This window comes from Pongo abelii, chromosome 23, assembly GCF_028885655.2.
Source record: "Pongo abelii isolate AG06213 chromosome 23, NHGRI_mPonAbe1-v2.0_pri, whole genome shotgun sequence".
NCBI classification, from domain to species: domain Eukaryota; kingdom Metazoa; phylum Chordata; class Mammalia; order Primates; family Hominidae; genus Pongo; species Pongo abelii.
In genome coordinates, this window is record NC_085929.1 from 44,229,683 (window position 1) to 44,249,938 (window position 20,256).

Here is a 20,256-nt window from a genome sequence, read left to right on the forward strand (position 1 = left end):
AGTCTCACTCTGTTGCCCAGGCTGGAGTGCAGTGGTGTGATCTCGGCTCACTGCAACCTCTGCCTCCTGGGTTCAAGTGATGCTCCTGCCTCAGCCTTCTGAGTAGCTGAGACTACAGGCGCACACCACCACGCCCGGCTATTTTTTTTTTTTTTTTCTTTTTTAGACGAGTTTTGCTCTGTCGCCCAGGCTGGAGTGCAATGGCGCCATCTCGGCTCACTGCAACCTCAGCCTACCCGGTAAGAAAACTGTCATGACAGAGAGGTTAAGACTCTAGTCCAAAGTCTGTGCTAAAGCCAGCCCAGTGGACTGTCGCCAGAATGAACCAACGGGAAAGAGGTCAGGAGCCAGATCCGCCAGTGCCAGCCCTCTCCAGGGCTCCCTGGGGACCCCCAGCGGGCAAGGGCTGCAGGCGGCCCAGGCTAAACGTGCAGCGAGTCCCGCTCTCAGAGGTATCAGTGCCCGGCCTGCCTCCGCCCCGCCTCTTGTTCTGGCTTGTCCAGTCCCACAGAGTCCAACAGTCTTCATGTAAATGAGGCACCCAGAGAGAGCCTATGCGAGCGTGGCAGGGGCGGGGCCTTCCTTCCACCTCCCGAGCATCGCTCTGATTCATCGTTAAAATAAAGAGGCCATGACCCTGGCACTCCCACCCCGGCAGACCCTGTGCGTGGAAACCCAGCCAAGGTTAGCACTGGGCCTCAGAAAAGAGGAGCTGGTAGAGGGGGGCCTACGGGAGGGGTAGGGGTCGAGGGATCCGGGGAGGAACTGGCTGAATGCCTGGATGGAGAGGGTCCCGGGTCCATTCTCTGGGTGGGGCATGTGTAGCTGCTTAAGGTTTTGATTATTATATCCACATCTCAAGTGCATTTTAGAGAAGGATTCTGCCTATTGGTTGTGGGTAGGGGAGGAAACGGGAGCAGCGAGGGGCACGTGGAGTAGAGCCCCCTACCCGCCCCCAGGAAAATGAGCGGCGTTCTCCTGCTAGGAGACGCTCCTTTATGTGGCCAGACCAGGAGAGAAACGCCCAGGACGGGCGGGGCCGATGCGCCCCTCTTCCACCACCAGGAGTCGGGAGGACGACCGCCCGGGCCACGGAGACCCTGGGGCCACGGATCAGAGACCCTGGGGCCACGGAAGGATCAGTGGGTGGCCCTCTCCCCACCGTGTCTTGCTGTCGCCCCCACCCCATTCCCTTCTCCAGGTCTGATGATGGAGGAGCCTTGGCCCTGGCTGTCCCAGGGGAAGAGGTGAAATTCCTCAGCTCTCCACCAAGATTGGCCACAAAAGCCTGATCCCCTGGAACACAGCAGGTGAGGATGGATGTGGGCAGGTGACCTGGGGGCACCAAAAGCTGCAGGTGTTTTGGGATGTTGGGTTCCTCCCACCCCCCACCCTCCCCCTGGGGCTCTGTGTGGGTGGGAAGGGCATCTTTAAGTGACTCTCCTGACCCAGCTCCACTCCAGGCATGGATGTTGGTGGCCTTAGGGGCACCCAGAAAGGAGAACCTTGCACAAGTTAAGACACCAGGGCAGGCGGGCGCGGTGGCTCACGCCTGTAATCCCAGCACTTTGGGAGGTCGAGGTGGGTGGCTCACAAGGTCAGGAGTTCAAGACCAGCCTGGCCAATATGGTGAAACCTCGTCTCTACTAAAAATACAAAAAAAATTATCTGGGCATGGTGGCACATGCCTGTAATCCCAGCTACTTGGGAGGCTGAGGTAGGAGAATTGCTTGAATCCAGGAGGCAGAGGTTGCAGTGAGCCAAGATCTCACCACTGCACTCGAGCCTGGGTGATAGAGCGGGATTCCGTCTCAAAAAAAAAAAAAAAAAAAAAGAGATACCAGGGTTTCAGAAGGGTGTGATGCTTCACACCTGTAATCCCAGCACTTTGAGGGGCTGAAGGAGGAGGATTACTTGAGGTCAGGAGTTAGGAGTTCAAAACCAGCCTGGGTAACACAGCAAGAGGCTTTTTTTTTTTTTTTGAGACACACTGTTGCCCAGGCTGGAGTGCAGCGGGGCGATCTTAGCTCCACTGCAACCTCCACCTCCTGGGTTCAAGCAATTCTCTTGCCCCGGCCTCTCGAGTAGCTGGGATTACAGGCATGCGCCACCACGCCCAACTAATTTTTATAGTTTTAGTAGAGACAGGGTTTCATCATGTTGGCCAGGCTGGTCTTGAATTCCTGGCCTCAAGTGATCTGCCTGCCTCAGCCTCCCAAAGTGCTGGGATTATAGGCGTGAGCCACCACACCGGGCCAAGAGCCCATTTATACAAAAGAAAAAATTAAAAAATTAACTGGGCATGGTGGCATACACCTGTAGTCCCAGTTACTGGGGAGACTGAGGCAGGAGAATCATTTGAGCCCGGGAGTTTGAGGTTGCAAGGAGCTATGATCGAGCCACTGCACTCCAGCCTGGGTGACAGAGCAAGACCCTGCCCCCACCTCCCCAAAAAAGACATTAGGGGCCAGGTGCAGTGGCTCACACCTGTAATCCCAGCATTTTGGGAGGCCGAAGGGGGCGGATCACCTGAGGTCAGGAGTTCACCTGGCCAACATGGCGAAACCCCGTTGCTACTAAAAATACAAAAATTAGCCAGGCGTGATGGTGCATGCCTGTGATCCCAGATACTACTGGGGAGGCTGAGGTAGAATTGCTTGAACCCAGGAGGCGGAGGTTGCAGTGAGCCGAGTGAGCCAAGATCACATCACGGCACTCCAGCCTGGGCGACAGAGAGAGACTTCGTCTCAAAAAAACAAAACAAAACAAAACAAAAACACATTAGGATTTCTTTTTGGCTAAGCTCTGCCACAAACTTGCTGTGTGACTTTAGGCTGTTCACATTTGTCAAAGACGTCATCCTCAACTCTGAAAAGACCTGGTCAGCTTTTTGCCTCCCTCCCTGTGCTTCCCAAGGGACCTGTGCGAGTTGGCAGTATGATCCAGTGCTCCTCACTTCCACCTCCGGGAGAGCAGGGACACACACAGCCCTGGATTTGAATCAGCCACTGCGACCTTCAGTGACCGAAGGAACCTTTCTGAGCCTTAGTTGCCTGATCTAAAATTGGCATTAATTTGATCTACAATGCAGAGTAGCTATAAGACAAGGACACTCAAACTTTGAGGTGTACTAGAATCACCTGGGGAATCACTTTTTTTTTTTTTTTTTTTTTTTAAAGGCAGAGTCTCACTCTTGTCACCCAGGCTGGAGTACAGTGGCACAATCTCGGCTCACTGCAACCTCCGCCTCCTGGGTTCAAGCGATTCTCCTGCCCCAGCCTCCCGAGTAACTGGGACTACAGGTGCATACCACCATGCCTGGCTAATTTTGTATTTTTAGTAGAGACAGGGTTTGGCTATGTTGGCCAGGCTGGTCTCGAACTCCTGACCTCAGGTGATCTGCCCGCCTCGGCCTCCCAAAGTGCTGGGATTATAGGCGTAAGCCACAGCGCCTGGCCAGGAATCACTTCATTTTCATTTTTATTTATTTATTTATTTTAAGATGGAGTCTCGCTTTGTTCTCAGGCTGGAGTGAAGTGGCACGCTTTCCACTCACTGCTACCTCTGCCTCCCAGGTTCAAGCGATTCTTGTGCCTCAGCCTCCCAAGTAGCTGGGACTACAGGTGCGCGCTACCATGCCCAGCTAATTTTTGTATTTAGTAGAGGCGGGGTTTCACCATGTTGGCCAGGCTGGTCTTGAACTCCTGGCCTCAAGTGATCTGCCCGCCTCAGCCTCCCAAAGTGCTGGGATTACAGGCGTGAACCACCACCCCTGGCTGGAATCACTTCTTTAACACGCACAGCCCCAGACCTCAGTCTCTTGGAGATTCTAACTGGGTGAATTGGGAGAGAGAAAGGGGAATCTAGATTTTTTTTTGAGATGGGGTCTTGCTATGTTGCCTAGGCTGGAGTGCTGTAACTATTCACAGGTGCAATTATAGCACACTACCACCTCAAACTCCTGGGCTCAAGAGATTCTCCCACCTCTGCCTCCCGAGTAGCTTGGACTGCAGGTGCACACCATCTTACCCAGCTGAAATCTGCTTTTTTTTTTCCTTCAGTGCAGTGGCACGGTCACAGCTCACTGCAGCCTCGACCTCCCAGACTCAGCTGATCCTCCCAACTTCAGCCTCCTGAGTAGCAGGGACCACAGGCCTGCACCACCCGGCCCAGCTAATTTTTGTATTTTCTGTAGAGACGGGGTTTCGCCAGTTGCTTAGGCTGGTCTTGAACTCTTGGGCTCAAATGATCCGCCCACGATGGGCCCAGCTGCAATCTGCTTTTTTTTGTTTTTTGTTTTGAGATGAAGTCTCACTCTGTCGCCCAGGCTGGAGTGCAATGGCGCGATCTCGGCTCACTGCAGCCTCCGCCTCCTGGGTTCAAGCCATTCTCCTGCCTCAGGCTCCCAAGTAGCTGGGATTACAGGCATGCACCATCACACTGGCTGATTTTTGTATTTTTAGTAGTGATGGGGTTTCACCATATTGGCCAGGCTGGTCTTGAATTCCTGACCTCAAGTGATCGGCCCACCTTGGCCTCCCAAAGTGCTGGGATTACAGGCATCAGCCACTGTGCCCGGCCTGGTATCTGCATTTTTATGAACAGCGTAGGAGGGTGTAATGCAGAGTCCTTGGTGTGCACTTTCAGCAACACTGCAGTAAGGACTAGAAATCACACATCAAATGCTGGCAGGATGCCTGGTGCTTAGTAGGTACTTAGTGAGTGTTTGTTGAGTGAATAAATGAACAGGAATGGATGGAGAACAGGAACACCCAAAGGAATGGATGAGTAACCTTATTTCCTTGGTCCTTGTCTGGAAACTGGGGCAACTGGGGCTGGGGTTCAGGTGAGTGGCCAGCCAGTCATCTGGTCTTTGCCTCCCCCTCATTTTTGCCAGGCCTCACCTAGAGGGTCAGCCATTGGATCATAGGAACTGCCCTGGCTTGACTCACCCAATATGGAGGAGGTGCCTGGGGATGCCCCGTGTGAACACTTTGAGGCCAACATGCTTACCCAGAACCGCTGTCAAAACTGCTTCCACCCTGAAGAGGCCCATGGAGCAAGATACCAGGTGGGCCAGTTTTCCACGTGGTTGGGGTGGTTTGGGATGGGGGCATGGGTGAAGGACTGGGCCTGTGGTGTCTGCTGACTTGCAGTTGAACCCAGATGCTGGCCTTCCTCCCAGGCAGAGCCTCAGTTTTCCCACATTGCCATGAAGTGGTTGCACCATGTGAATGTTTCACAATCTTCAGTCACTTTCCTCCTGCTTATATGATACGATTGTTACCGTAGCCTCATCTAATCTGTTACCTACTTTGTTATTCTTTAAATCAACATCTTTTTCCCCTTCTACTGAAACAAAACTTCACATCATCAACACAAGTAGAAAACTAGAATTATTTCCTGTTAAGAAGAAGAAGTTAAGAAGAAAGGTAGAGGCTGGGCGCAGTAGCTCACGCCTGTAATCCCAGCACTTTGGGAGGCCGAGGCGGGTGGATCACCCAAGGTCGGGAGTTTGAAACCAGCCTGGCCAACATGGTGAAAATTAGCTGGGCATGGTGGTGCATGCCTGTAATCCCAGCTACTTGGGAGGCTGAGGCAGGAGAATCACTTGAACCTGGGAGGCGGAGGTTGTGGTGAGCCGAGATCGCGCCATTGCACTCCAGCCTGGGCAACAGAGTGAAACTGTCTCAAAAAACAAAACAAAACAAAAGAGAAGAAAGGTATAAAAAGGAAAAACAAAACAGAAATGTCATTACACCCTAACTCAAGACTGTTTTCTTTTTCTTTTTTTTTTTTTTGAGACAGAGTCTCACTCTGTCGCCCGGGCTAGAGTGCAATGGCAATGGTGTGATCTCAGCTCACTGCAACCTCTGCCTCCTGGGTTCAAGCGATCCTCCTGCCTCAGCCTCCCAAGTAGTTGGGATTACAGGTGCCTGCCACCATGCCCAGCTAATTTTTGTATTTTTAGTAGAAACGGGGTTTCGCCATATTGGCCAGGCTGGTCTTAAACTCCTGACCTCAGGTGATCCACCCACCTCAGCCTCCCAAAGTGTTGGGATTACAGGTGTGAGCCACCGCGCCCGGCCTCGAGAGTGTTTTCTATGGAAGCCTCTGAGCTTGCATCCTGCTGTCTCTTTGTCAAAAAGGGAGATTAGCAGATGTTAGAGAGATGTTAAGAATATACCAGCATCATCTAGAGATTTTCTTTCTCTCTTTTTTTTTTTTTTGGAGATAGGGTCTTGCTCTGTAGCCCGGGCTGGAGTGCAGTGGTCCAACCTACAGTACATGGCTTACTGTAGCCTCGACCTCCCAGGCTCAAATGATCTTCCCATCTTGGCCTCCTGAGTAGCAGGGACTACAGGCACATGCCACCATGGCCAGCTAATTTTCTTGTAAAGATGGGATCTTACTATGTTGCCAGGGCTGGTCTCAAATTCCTGGGCTCAAGTGATCCTCCCGCCTCAACCTCCGTAACTGCAGGGATTACAGGTGTGAGACACTGCACCTGGTCTGAAGATTCTCTTCTTCAAGTTATTGAAGGATTGAAGAAGAGTCATTTTTTTTTTCTTTCTTTTTTTTTCATTTGAGATGGAGTCTCTCTCTGTCGCCAGGCTGGAGTTCAGTGGCTCAATCTCGGTTCACTGCAACCTCCGTCTCCCAGGTTCAAGTGATACTCCTGCCTCAGCCTCCTAAGTACCTGGGATTACAGGTGCCCACCACCACGCCCAGCTAATTTTTGTGTCTTTAGTAGAGACAGGGTTTCACCATGTTGGTCAGGCTGGTCTCGAACTCCTGACCTCGTGATCTGCCTGCCTCGGCTTCCCAAAGTGCTGGGATTACAGGCGTGAGCCACTGCGCCTGGCCGAGATTTTCTTCTTCAAGTTATTGAAGGAGTGAAGAAGAGTCCTTTTCTGACTTTGTGATTGACGTAGTCTGCTGCCAAGCCTCCATGCATGTAAACACAGAGCACCTGATACACACGCAATGAGAAACCTGGGACCCATGAACCTCCGAGGGCCCTTCCAACCTTGACCCCCCATGGCTTCGTCATTCGCATTGGGGTCTGAAGGTCCTCTTTTTTTTTTTTTTTTTTTTTGAGACGGAGTCTCACTCTGTTGCCCAGGCTGGAGTGCAGTGGCGCGATCTGGGCTCACTGCAAGCTCCGCCTCCCAGGTTCATGCCATTTTCCTGCCTCAGCCTCCTGAAAGTAGCTGGGACTACAGGCACCTGCCACCATGCCCAGCTAATTTTTTGTCTTTTTAGTAGAGACAGGGTTTCACCGTGTTAGCCAGGATGGCCTCGATCTTCCTGACCTCGTTATTCGCCCACCTCGACCTCCCAAAGTGCTGGGATTACAGGCATGAGCCACCGCGCCCAGCTTCTACCAGTCTTGATACCTCCAATAATAGCTCTCCTGTGCTCACCTGCAAGTTCAGGTTCAGGAAACAGATGCCTGGGAGTCCATCTTTCATGCAAATGACCTTCTCCCAGTGGTTGGGAAGATGGCAAGCATGGAACAGGAGAGCCCTGGATTCAGGCTGGTCTGAGTTCTAGTCTCAATCCTACCATTTCCCACCTGAGACCTTGGGTCAGCTCACAAATTCATACATACTGAATAGGTGCTTAAAATGTGCCAGGCATTATGCTAGATGATGGGGAAATCATGATAAATCAGAAAGGCACAGCCGGGCGCAGTGACTCACTCCTGTAATCCCAGCACTTTGGGAGGCCAAGGTGGGTGGATCACTTGGAGTTTGAGACAATCCTGGCAACATGGCAAAACCCCATCTCTACAAAAAATTTAAAAAATTAGCTGGGCATAGTGGGATGCGGCTATAGTCTCAGTTACTCAGGAGGCTGAGGTGGGAGGATCACCTGAGACTGGGAGGAGGAGGCTGCAGTGAGCCGTGATCGCATTACCGTATTTCAGCCTGGGTGACAGAGTTGGACCCTGTCTCAGAACAGAACACAGCAGTACAGAAAACAGGGAGGGGGAGGGGGAGGGGAAGGGGGACGGGAAGGGGGAGGGAGGGGGGAGAGGGAGGAGGAAAGGAGGAGAAAGGGACACATCCCTGGCTTGTCTTCATGGGGCTTACAGTCTAGCAAGAGAAATGCACATGATTATTTAATCTTGGTTGTAATAAATGTATAAAGGAACAGTAAGTGGCAGGAGGGTAAAGGATAGGGCATTGGGGAAAGTTTCTCCAAAAACAATGACATTTCAGCTGCTTGGTAAAGGCTATGCAGGCATTAGCATTAGTTAGTGAAACTGCAGGAAGAGGAGAGGAAGGAAGGAGAATGTGTAAAGGCCAGCCTGGCACGGCAGCTCACGCCTGTAATCCCAGCACTTTGGGAGGCTGAGGCAGGAAGATCACTTGAACTCAGGAGTTTGAGACCAGCCTGGGCAGCACAGTGAGACCCCATTTCTAAAAAAAAAAAAAAAAAAAAAAAAAATTAGCCAGGCAGAATGGTCCACACCTGTAGTCCCAGCTACTCAGAAGGCTGATGTGGGAGGATTACTGGAGCCCAGGAGTTCAAGGTTGCAGTGAGCCATGAGCATGCCAGTGCACTCCAGCCTGGGCAACAGAATGAGACCTTGTCTCAAAAACAAAACAAACAAACAGGTCGGGTGCAGTGGTTCATGCCTGTAATCTCCACACTTTAGGAGGCTGAGACGGGTGGATCACCTGAGGTCAGGAGTTCAAGACCACCCTGGCCAACATGGTGAAACCCCATCTCTATTAAAAATACACAAATTAGCCACGTGTGGTGGCGGGTGCCTATAATCCCAGGTACTTAGGAGGCTGAGGCAGGAGAATCTCTTGAACCCAGGAGGCGGAGGTTGCAGTGAGCCAAGATTGCACCACTGTACTCCAGCCTGGGCAACAGAGCGAGAATCCTCTCAAAACAAAACAAACAAACAAAGACTATGCAAAGGCCCTGAGGCAGAAAGGAGGCTGCACATTGGGCTGGAGAGGACAGCAAGAGGGGGGCACAGAGGAGCTATAGGACAAGGATGGAGAATGTGAGGAGGCCTGGTCTCACTGGCCTTGTGCGGCTTTGTGGACAAAGATTCTGAGGTTTTTTTCTATTTTGTTTTTGTTTTTTTTTTTGAGATGGAGTCTCGCTCTGTCACCCAGGCTGGAGTGCAGAGGCGTGATCTCCGCTCACTGCAACCTCCGCCTCCCAGGTTCAAGCAATTCTCCTGCCTCAGCCTCCCAAGTAGCTGAGACTACAGGCATGCGCTACCACACCCAGTTAATTTTTGTATTTTTAGTAGAGATGGGGTTTCACCATGCCGCTCAGGCTGGTCTTGAACTCCTGGCCTCAAGCAATCTGCCCTCCTTGGCCTCCCAAAGTGCTGAGATTACAGGTGTGAGCCACCTCGCCCGGCTAAGCCACAGAAGATTTCAAATAAGGGAGTGACATGCTTTGATTTGCATTTTTCACAGTCACTCTGATTGCTGGGCAGAGAGAACGGAGGGCAGGGTGGTGAGAGTGAATCAGGTGACCCGCCAGGAAAAGGTGCACGTACTCATCGGTGCCAGAGATGATTGGGGCTTTGAGATGGAGGCAAATGGACACATTTCCGAACTAATTGAGCAGGCACATCTACAGGATTTGGGGGTGAGGGAGGGGAGAAACCCATGGCTGACTCCTATCATTTCTCCAGGCAGGGTACTTGGGTTGGGAGGTCTGTTTGGAGTTGTCTGGGGCATGGTGTGGGGTGTCAGCAGGACACAGTGGAGATGAGGGGGTGGTTAGTGAATTGGGGGAGCTGGAGCTCAGAGCCAGACCATCACGGGAGATGGAGGCCTGCGAGTCTTCAGGATCTGTCACTGACCAAAGTCTTGCTCACGGATGAGCCTGTCGTCTGCGGAGGAAAGTGTGGAATGAGATGAGAACAAGCCTGGGTGGAGGCCAGGGAATCAGCAGAGACAGCCAATAAGGCCAGAGGCTAGGAGGCAAACCCCACAGTGTGCTCCTCCTCCCCAGGAGCCAAGACCAGAGATGGTTTCAAGAGAGGGGGCCAGGCACAATGGCTCCCGCCTGTGATCACAGCACTTTAGGAGGCCGAGGCTGAAGGATGGCTTGAAACCAGGAGTTCAAGACCAGCCTAGGTAACAAAGTGAGATCCCATCTCTACAAAACAAAAAATGAACTGGGTGTAGTGGTGCATGCCTGCAGTCCCAGCTACTTGGGAGGCTGAGGCAGGAGGATCGTTTGAGCCCAGGAGATCGAGGCTGCAGTGCACTGTGATCATGCCACTGCCAGAGCAAGACTCTATCTGGAAAAAAAAAAAAAAAAAAGATCAGAGAGGGACACGACATCAAATACTCCACTTTCTTGAGCTTCCAGTTGCTCTGATGATGATCAAGAGATCATCATGATCTCTTGATCAAGATGATACAAACTCTCCTTTGGCAAATGCATGAGGGGTGACTGTTGTGTCTCCGAGTCAGGCCCTGGGACCCACCTCTGGGCAGGAAGCAGCTCCCTGTGTACCAGATGTGATAGTAAAAAACTGACATTGGGCTGGGCGTGGTGGCTCATGCCTGTAATCCCAGCACTTTGGGAGGCCGAGGCGGGTGGATCACCTGAGGTCAGGAGTTTGAGACTAGCCTGACTAGCATGGTGAAATCCTGACTGTACTAAAAATACAAAAATACAAAAATTAACAGGTGGCGGATGCCTGTAATCCCAGCTACTCAGGAGGCTGAGGCAGGAGAATTGCTTGAATCCAGGAGGCAGAGGTTGCAGTGAGCCGAGATCTGGCCACTGCACTCCAGCCTGGGCAACAAGAACGAAAAACTCCATCTCAAAAAACAAAAACAAAAACAAAAAAACAACAAAAAAAAACCTCCTGGGCCCCAGAAGATGGCAACTGCCTCTTCCAGCCTCTTCCACCTGCCTGCCCGTGCACTCCTCTGCCACTTTGGACCTATTCCATGGTGCCACGTGGTCAGGCATTGAAGGAATGGGTGGGTTTTTTTTCCCGTCACCCTCAGATGCTGCTGCTGGGGTTGGGGCGGGTCTCCCCTGGCTGACTGTGTCTGCCTCACCCACTCTCTCCCCATCTCTCTGTCACCACAGGTCTCCAGGGACCAAATTTAGCCCATTTTTCCTCCAAGGATTCTGGACCCTTGGCCATGTTTGCCTCTAGCTTTAGGTCAAGAGATTTCCAACATGGAGTCAAAAAATCTGTATGTTTAAAAAAAAAATTGGCTGGGCGTGGTGGCTCACGCCTGTAATCTCAGCATTTTGGGAGGCTGAGGCAGGTGGATCACCTGAGGTCAGGAGTTCGAGACCACCCTGGCCAACATGGTGAAACCCCATCTCTACTAAAAATACAAAAATTAGCTGGGTGTGGTGGCGGGCCCCTGAAATCCCAGCTACTCAGGAGGCTGAGGCAAGAGAATCTCTTGAACTCAGGAGGCGGAGGTTGCAGTGAGCTGAGATCGTGCCATTGCACTCCAGCCTAGGTGACAGAGTAAGACTCTGTCCCAAAAAAAAAAAAAGACAGGGCGCGGTGGCTCACACCTGTAATCCCAGCACTTTGGGAGGCCGAGGCGGGCGGATCACGAGGTCAGGAGATCGAGACCATCTGGCTAACACGGTGAAACCCTGTCTCTACTAAAAATACAAAAAATTAGCCGGGCGTGGTGGCAGGCGTCTGTAGTTCCAGCTACTCGGGAGGCTGAGGCAGGAGAATGGCGTGAACCCGGGAGGCGGAGCTTGCAGTGAGCCGAGATCATGCCACTGCACTCTAGCCTGGGCAACAGAGTGAGACTCTGTCTCACCCACACAAAAAAAATTGAGGCCAGGCACGGTGGCTCGTGCCTGTAATCCCAGTGCTTTGAGAGACTGAGGCAGGATGACCAACTTGAGCTCAGGAGTTTGAGACCAGCCTGGGCAATGCGGTGAAACCCCATCTCTACTAAACATACAAAAATTAGCTGGGCATGGTGGAGGGCACCTGTAGTCCCAGCTACTCAGGAGGCTGAGGCAGAATGGCATGAACCCTGGAGGCAGAGCTTGCAGTGAGCCGAGATGGCGCCACTGCACCCCAGCCTGGGCGACAGAGCGAGACTCTGTCTCAAAAATAAATAAATAAATAAATAAATAATATATATATATAAATTACCCAGGCATGGTGGTGTGCACCTATAGTCCCAGCTACTCAGGAGGCTGAGGCATGAGAATCGCTTGAACCTGGGAGGTGGAGGTTGCAGTGAGCCAAGATCGCACCACTGCACTCCAGCCTGGGCAACAAAGTAAGACTCTGTCTCAAAAAAAAAAAAAAAAAAAAAAAATTGGCTCGGTACAGTGGCTCACATCCATAATCCCAGCACTTTGGGCATCCAAGGTGGGAGGATTGATTGAGCCCAGGAGTTTGTGACTAGCCTGGGCAACATGGCAAAACCTTGTCTATTTAATAAAATTTTTTTAGGGGCTGGGCACAGTGGCTCACGCCTATAATCCCAGCACTTTGGCCAAGGCAGGCAGATCACCTGCCATCAGGAGTTCGAGACCAGCCTGGCCAACATGGCAAACCCCTGTCTCTACTAAAAATAGAAAAATTAGCCAGGCGTGGTGTCGGGCACCTGTAATCACAGCTACTGGGGTGGCTGAGGCAGAAGAATTGCTTGAACCCAGGAGGTGAAGGTTGCAGTGAGCCAAGACTGCGCCATTGCACTCTAACCTGGGCTACAAGAGCGAGACTCTGTCTCAAAAAAAAAAAAAGCCCTTTACAAATATTAACTCATTTAATTCTCAGAACACCCTAGGAGGTGGGTCCCGCTATCCTGCCGGTTTTGTAGATGAGATAACTGAGGCACAGAGAGGATAAGTCACGTGGCCCAGGTCTTGGTCGCTTCTCAGCCTCCATTTCCAAGAGGAGAAAACAATGCTCCGAAAGAGGAAGTCATCGGCCTGAGGTCACCAGCCGGGAAGTGGAGGAGCCAGGATGGGGCCCGAGGTCCATCTGAGGCCAGAGCCAGTGCTGACCCGCCAGACAGGAAATCAGAGCTGGGGACTGACCGTGGGGCCCAATCAAGTGGGTGGTGTGGGGTGGTGACGGGGGCTGGAGTGAAAGCCAGGATGAGGTGTCACATCAGGCTAGGGCTCCTGCTGGGCCTGGCGGGGCAGAGACCCCTGGCTGATGCCTGGCAAGTCTCTCATTTCTGCTGTGCCGTCCCCTGGGTGGCCAAGGCGCCAGGCCCGGCTGTGGATCTGACACCTCCTGCTGCCGAGCTCTGATCAGAATCTGGCTGCAGGGCAGGGGGCGAAACTGAATCCCACCGGGCCTCCCTGGCCTGGATGTCACGGCAGACATCCCAACCCAACTTCTTGGCACTGCCTGACCCCAGCAGTGGCCTTCTTGGAACCTGGAGAGCCTGTGCCCACCCTGTGGTGCCAACCAGGCTGCTGCCTTGGCCCTGGGCTGTGGGCTCCAGGGTCCCCAGGGATCCCAGGCCCAGGCTCCTGCCCCTCCCGGCTCTCAGGTGAGCTGCTGGGATCGGGTTCCTGCGGTTTCATGTCCTTCATTGTTCTTGGCTGGGGCCTGGCTTATGAAACAGTAATGAGGGGCCCCTGCTCCCGAAGCCGGCCCCTCTAAGGTTTCCACTGCCTCGGCTGCTGCTGCCACCACAGCCCGGAGTCGGGGCCTGGGAGGGCAGCAGCGTGGGGGCCTGAGCCGGAGCCCCCCGGGGACGAGGGTGCTGACAGCCGACAGCCGCCACCACCGCCAGAGCCCGCAGCCCAGGTAATCTGAGAGGAGGCGGGGCGCAGGGTGCCATGGCCGCTGTCTCCCACCACCAGGGGAGGGAACTGCCGCCCTCCAGAGGTAGGGAGGAATTGTGGGGGGGCTCTGGAGGTGAGCAGCCGTTCCCCCCTGTTGAGCCCAGCACCAGACCAGCCTTCACAGGTGTGGCCTTGCCAAGGGCAGAGGGAGAGAGGAGTGGGCAGCTGGCTCTAGCCCGCGCCCTTTTCCTGGGGCCTTGACCCTCCAGCCCTGGAGCCCCTGCCTCTCCTTTAGTGGGGCAAATCTCTTCTGTCCTCCCAGACCTTGTTTTCCCACCTCCTCTACCATCAAACTGCCCCTTCCTCCCTCAGACCTCTCCCTTCTCTCAGCCAGCCTAATCCTTCCTCCTCGCCCTTGTCTTTTGGCCGCAAAAGACCCTGGTGGATCCTTCTATCCACCTCGTTCTGGGGCGCACACACATACATGCATGTATACATGAACTTGCACTGATGCAAACATACAGATCGGTGTACCCGCGGGACCTGCGTAGACACGCATGCGCAAAAGCTCGCTCCACCTATGTGCACACATTTGCCCCCAATACCAGGCCTTTATCCACACACATACCTGCTCCAAGGCCCATATGTGTACACGCACGTGTGCAGGCACACACCAGGTACCTCAGCCAGCCCTCGGCTTGAGTCCCAAGGGGCGCTTCCAGCCTGATGGGCAGCTCCTTGAGAAGTGCAAGATCCCCGGAGGAGATGCCTGGAGACTCCCACGCCACCGGGAGGGGCTGTGCAGGGGGACGGGAGCCCCCACGTGGGCGCTGAGCTGTCTCCTCTCTCCAACCCTGGCCCAGGAGCTCAGGAGCCCTTCAGGTGCTGAGGTGCCCTACTGCGACCTGCCTCGATGCCCGCCTGCCCCTGAGGACCCACTCAGCGCCTCAACCTCCGGCTGCCAGTCTGTGGCGGACCCGGGCCTCAGGCCAGAGCCCAAGAGGTGGGTAGAGTCCCAGGGCCCGCGAAGGGCTTCATGGGGTGGAATGCCCTTGCCCTTCCCATTTGCACTCCTTCCCCAAGGCAGCGCCTGTCTCTAATGGCTGCTGGCATGGGTCATGTGGTCAGTCCTCCAAACCTAGGCACAGGTGGGTGGTGGGCATGCTCCTTGGGCCCACAGGAAGAACTCAGATCACACCACCCTGTTTGCACTTGGGTGGCTGAGCCTCCCCTCCCCAATCCTGGCTGTCTCTCCCAGGGGCCCTGCCCACCCCATAACCTCCTAAGACCGAGCTCAACTTTGCCCCAGGGGTGTGGCTGCTGTGCACCCACCTTGCTGTGGGCATGGCCACAGCCTACTCACATTTCCTCGTTCCCTTTGCACAGCTTTAAAAGATTAAATAGTCCCTGCACCCAGGGGCACCTGCTGTCACCCACCTACCTGGGTGTGCACTGCTCCAGGCTCTGGGGTTCCTTCCACCCTCAGGCCTGAGTGGCAGTCCCCCTTTAAGGTCATGGTACCTTGGGAGGCCATGGTCTGAGAGTCTAGAAACCTGGGTCCCAGCTTCAGATCCATCCCTGATGGGTATTGAGCAAGTTACTCTGTCTTTCTGTGTCTCAGTTTCCCTGTCTATAAAATAAGAGGGATTGAATCAAATCAGCATTGTGCTCGGATCATTCATGTGCTCCTCACAGGTAGGCATATTAAAACAAACAAACAAACAAAGAAACAAAAAAACAGGCTGGGTGCAGTGGCTCATGCCTGTAATCCCAGCACTTTGGGAGGCCAAGGTGGGCGGATCACTTGAGGTCAGGATGTCGAGACCAGCCTGACCAACATGGCGAAACTCTGTCTCTACTAAATATACAAAAATTAGCCAGGCATGGTGGCAGGTGCCTATAATCCCAGCTGCTCAGGAGGCTGAGGCAGGAGAACCACTTGAACCCGGGAGGCAGAGGTTGCAGTGAGTTGAGATCGTGCCATTACACTCCAGCCTGGGTGACACAGTGAGACTCCGTCTCAAAAAACGAAAAACAAACAAAAAAAAAACACACAAAAAAACGAAAAAAAACAAAGACAGCTTTGTTATCAAGTATGTTTCAGAAAGTCTGGGATAAATGAAGTTGAATAGCTTTCCTGCAGGACTTGTCAGAGCTTTTAGCTTGCCTGTGTGCATCGTGGCTTTTGGGTAAGGGAAGTAGGGAAGTATGTCATTTGACTACAGAGCTCTTTTTTATGGCCATCACTTATTATCATCGTGTAGGCCAGTCTGTGGGTCACTCTTTGGGGATACTGCCAGCACTAAGCCTTCTTGAGCCTGTGACTTCTTTTAAAGCAGAGCCTTCTCTGCAGCTCCCTCCCTCAGCATCTGGGCTGGTGAACCTGTCAATGCCTGTGGAGCCGTGCTGCCTCTCACATCCTCATTAGCCAAGCATGAGTCTGTCTTCTTAGACTTACTGAACTTGGGGTCAGTAGACTAAGACTAAGACTCAAAGTTGGGGCTGGGGCAATAGTTTTGGTTCATAACACAGCTCTGCCCTTTCCTATCTCGGTGACCTTGGCCAGTCTCTGGACCTCTCTGAGCCTCAGTGTCTTCCTCTGTGAAATGGGAATTATTATTATTATTATTATTTTGAGATGGAATCTTGCTCTATCACCCAGGCTGGAGTGCAATGGCACGATGTTGGCTCACTGCAACCTCAGCCTCCCGAGTAGCTGGGATTCCAGGCATACGCCACCACACCTGACTAAGTTTTGTATTTGTATTTATTTATTTTTGAGATAGAGTCTCGCACTGTCACCCAGGCCAGAGTGCAATGGCACGATCTTGGCTCACTGCAACCTCCGCCTCCTGGCTTCAAGCGATTATCTTGCCTCAGCCTCCTGAGTAGCTGGGATTACAGGCGTGTGCCACCACCATGCCCATCTAATTTTTGTATTTTTAGTAGAGACGGGGTTTCACCATGTTGGACAGGCTAGTCTCGGACTACTGACCTCAGGTGATCCGCCTGCCTTGACCTCCCAAAGTGCTAGGATTTCAGGTGTGAGCCACTGCGCCCGGCCTAAAATGGGAATTATTATACTTACTTTAAAGGGTGCTGTTGCTGGGCGCGGTGGCTCACGCCTGTAATCCCAGCACTTTGGGAGTCCAAGGCGGGCGGATCACGAGGTCAGGAAATTGAGACCATCCTGGCTAACATGGTGAAACCCCATCTCTACTAAAAAATACAAAAAATTAGCCGGGCGTGGTGGCGGGCGCCTGTAGTCCCACCTACTGGGGAGGCTGAGGCAGGAGAATGGCGTGAACCCGGGAGGCAGAGATTGCAGTGAGCCAAGATGGCGCCACTGCACTCCAGCCTGGGTGACAGAGCAAGACACTGTCTCAAAATAAATAAATAATAAGATTACAAAAAAAAAGGGATGCTGTTTTAGCTCAATGAGGCAACCCATATAAAAACCCTGACACAGAGGCAGCCCTCACCATTGGCTCCCTTTCCCACACCAGCATGTGGGCCCCAGGCTCCCTGTGTGAGTGAGTACGTATGCCTGGGTGGGGTGGGGGATACTCCTAACCACCCCCTTACTTTTTGGGTCTGTCTCCTCTCCCAGGGGCCCATCCCCCTCAGCAGGGCTCCCGGAAGAGGGTCCCACAGCTGCCCCCAGAAGCAGGAGCCGGGAGCTTGAGGCAGTGCCCTATCTGGAGGGCCTGACCACTTCCCTGTGTGGCAGCTGCAACAAGAACCCTGGCTCTGACCCCACCTCCAGCCCTGACTCCGCCACCCCTGATGATACCAGCAACTCGTCCTCTGTGGTGAGCCAGGAGTGGGAGATGGGGGGACAAGAGTGGCTCACACCTCCATCTGCAGCCCTGGGTCCTGCCTAAACCTCCTGGCCAGGGCTGAGCCTCACACCAGGGAATCCAGCGAGGTCCTCTGGACCATTAGCTGGCAGCTCGGGCCACCCTGGCGAACTCCTGGAGGGTGGGGATTTCTGCACAGGCTGGCCCAGGGCGGCTGGGGTCTGGCTGTGAAAAGACGGGGAAAGGAGTTTCAGCCGACAGGAGCTCTGGGTGAATCACCAGCAGGCTCGGGCTGCCACACACTCTCAGATCCCAGAGGGCTGGGGTGTTGGGTGTGGTGTCTAGAGCAAGAGTGGCACAGAGCCCCAGGGCCCTGCCCTCGCCACACAGTGCTGAGCCCCACGGCCAGCCCTGGAATAGATTTCCAAGAGACAGAGGAAAGGGAGCAGGCTGCAGGGGTCATTTAACCACGAAAAGAGAAGAGCCAGCAGTCTTTCCTTCAGCATTTGCATTTTGAGGGGCTGCCGCAGAGCAGGAGAGACAGGCTTGTGCCAGGAAACCCCCCAAAAGGAAAATGACGGGGGGGGGTGGTGATAAGACTCAGAATAAAACAACCCAGCCTCGCACACTTCATGGCCAGCTCCATGCTAAGGGCTTGGCGGGTGTGGGCTCAGGGGAGACTCACCACACCCTCGGAGGTGGAGATTTCAATCGCCCCATATGGGGCTGAGGCTCAGAGGGGGGAGCAACTTAGTGGAGGCCACACATCTGGGAAGTAGTGGGGCTAGGATTTGAACTCACTTCTCTCTGGCCCCTGGGGGTATCTCACACAGTCCCAGATGCGGCACTCTGGGACTCTGGGCAAAGCTCTTGGCTTCAATGGACATACATGCCTCCTAGGTCCATTGAAGATGAGCGACTTAGCACTTAGCACCTGATAGAGCCCAGCACAGTGCCAGGCAAACAGCACGTGCTTTTAATTTAATTGATTGATTGAAGACTGGGTGCGGTGGGTCACGCCTGTAATCCCAGCACTTTGGGAGGCCAAGGTGGGCGGATCACCTGAAATCAGGAGTTTGAGACCAGCCTGGCCAACATGGTGAAACTCGTCTCTACTAAAAATACAAAAATTAGCAGGGTGTGGTGGTGGACACCTGTAATCCCAGCTACTTGGGAGGCTGAGACAGGAGAATCGCTTGAACCTGGGAGGTTGCGGTGAGCTTAGATTGCACCATTGCACTCCAGCCTGGGCAACAAGAGCAAAACTCCGTCTTAAATAGAAAAAAAAAAAACTTGATTGATTGAGACAGGGTCTTGCTCCGTCGCCCAGACTGGAGTGCAATGACGAGAACATGGCTCACTACAGCCTTGACTTCCTGGGCTCAAGTGATCCCCCCACCTCAGCCTCCTGAGTAGCTGGGACTATAGGTATGCACAACCATGCCTAGTTATTATTATTATTTTTTTAAATTTTGTAGAGACAGGGTCTCACTGTGTTGCCCAGGCTGGAAGTGCTTTTTACTGAGTCCATGGAGCGCAGTCTACACCACAGAAGGTGTGGCACCACTCACTGTCACCTCTCAGGGACAGAACTTGACAGTTTAGGAAGTGCTTTTCATTTTTTATTTAATTTTATTTATTTTTGAGATGGAGTCTTGCTCTGTCACCTGGGCTGGAGTGCAGTGCCACGATCTCAGCTCACTGCAACCTGTCTCCCAGGTTCAAGCGATTCGCCTGCCTCAGCCTCTCAAGTATCTGGGATTACAGGCGCCCACCACCATGCCTGGCTAGTTTTTGTATTTTTAATAGAGATGGGATTTCACCATGTTGGCCAGGCTGGTTTCGAACTCCTGACCTCAGGTGATCCACCTGCCTCGGCCTCCCAAAGTGTTAGGATTACAGGCGTGAGCCACCGCGCCCGGCAGGGAAGTGCTTTGTTTTTGTTTTTGTTTTTGTTTTTTGAGATGGAGTCTCGCTCTGTCACCCAGGCTGGAGTGCAGTGGCATGATCTCCACTCACTGCAAGCTCCACCTCCCAGGTTCACACCATTCTCCTGCCTCAGCTTCCCAAGTAGCTGGGACTACAGGTGCCCGCCACCACACCCAGTTAATTTTTTGTATTTTTTAGTAGAGATGGGATTTCACCGTGTTTGCCAGGATGGTCTCCATCTCCTGACCTCATGATCCACCCGCCTCGGCCTCCCAAAGTGCTGGGATTGCAGGCGTGAGCCACTGCGCCCGGCCAGGGAAGTGCTTTTTAATGTTAATTCCCTTCCCTTCCTTCTCCCCTTCTCATTTGGGGAGTATATGTCCTGCAGCCTTTCTTCTCCCACAAACATACTTTGTCCTCCCCTTCTCTGGCAGGACTGGGACACTGTTGAGAGGCAGGAGGAGGCCCCCAGCTGGGACGAGCTCGCAGTGATGATCCTGAGGAGGCCTCGGGAGAGGCCAAGAGCTGACAGCTCCCAAAGGGCTCCGTCTCTCCTCACCAGGTCCCCTGTGGGAGGAGATGCTGCAGGCCAGAAAAAGGAGGGTGAGTCCTTCTGCCAGGTTGGTTCCCATGGTGATGGCCTGGGGCCCCCCAGATAGCCATCTCACTGGCCATTTTGGACTCTGGGCACGGCTTACTTTGGTGGCCTGAGTTGTTAATAATAGTAACAGTTTGCATGTCATGATGGAGCAGCCACAATGAGTCATGCTACCCACTTTAT

The 20,256-nt window shown here is 53.3% G+C and overlaps 1 protein-coding gene across 12 annotated transcripts in view; it reads left to right on the plus strand.

Annotated features, from left to right (window-relative positions):
* The first annotated feature begins 572 nt into the window (after positions 1 to 572).
* Positions 573 to 20,256, plus strand: part of TRIOBP (TRIO and F-actin binding protein) — a 76,971-nt gene continuing 57,287 nt past the window's right edge. For 9 of the 12 annotated variants that reach the window (XM_054543403.2, XM_024239710.3, XM_054543404.2 and 6 more), the window contains exons 1-6: positions 583 to 684; positions 1,202 to 1,310; positions 4,898 to 5,071; positions 14,610 to 14,749; positions 17,357 to 17,558; positions 19,910 to 20,078. In XM_054543403.2, the coding sequence (XP_054399378.2) occupies positions 4,958 to 5,071; positions 14,610 to 14,749; positions 17,357 to 17,558; positions 19,910 to 20,078 (625 nt within the window). In that variant the 5' untranslated portion in view covers positions 583 to 684; positions 1,202 to 1,310; positions 4,898 to 4,957. Of the gene's footprint in view, positions 685 to 1,201; positions 1,311 to 4,897; positions 5,072 to 14,609; positions 14,750 to 17,356; positions 17,559 to 19,909; positions 20,079 to 20,256 lie in introns of all 12 variants that reach the window. The other 3 variants (XM_054543412.2, XM_054543411.2, XM_063723051.1) reach the window with 2 other exon arrangements.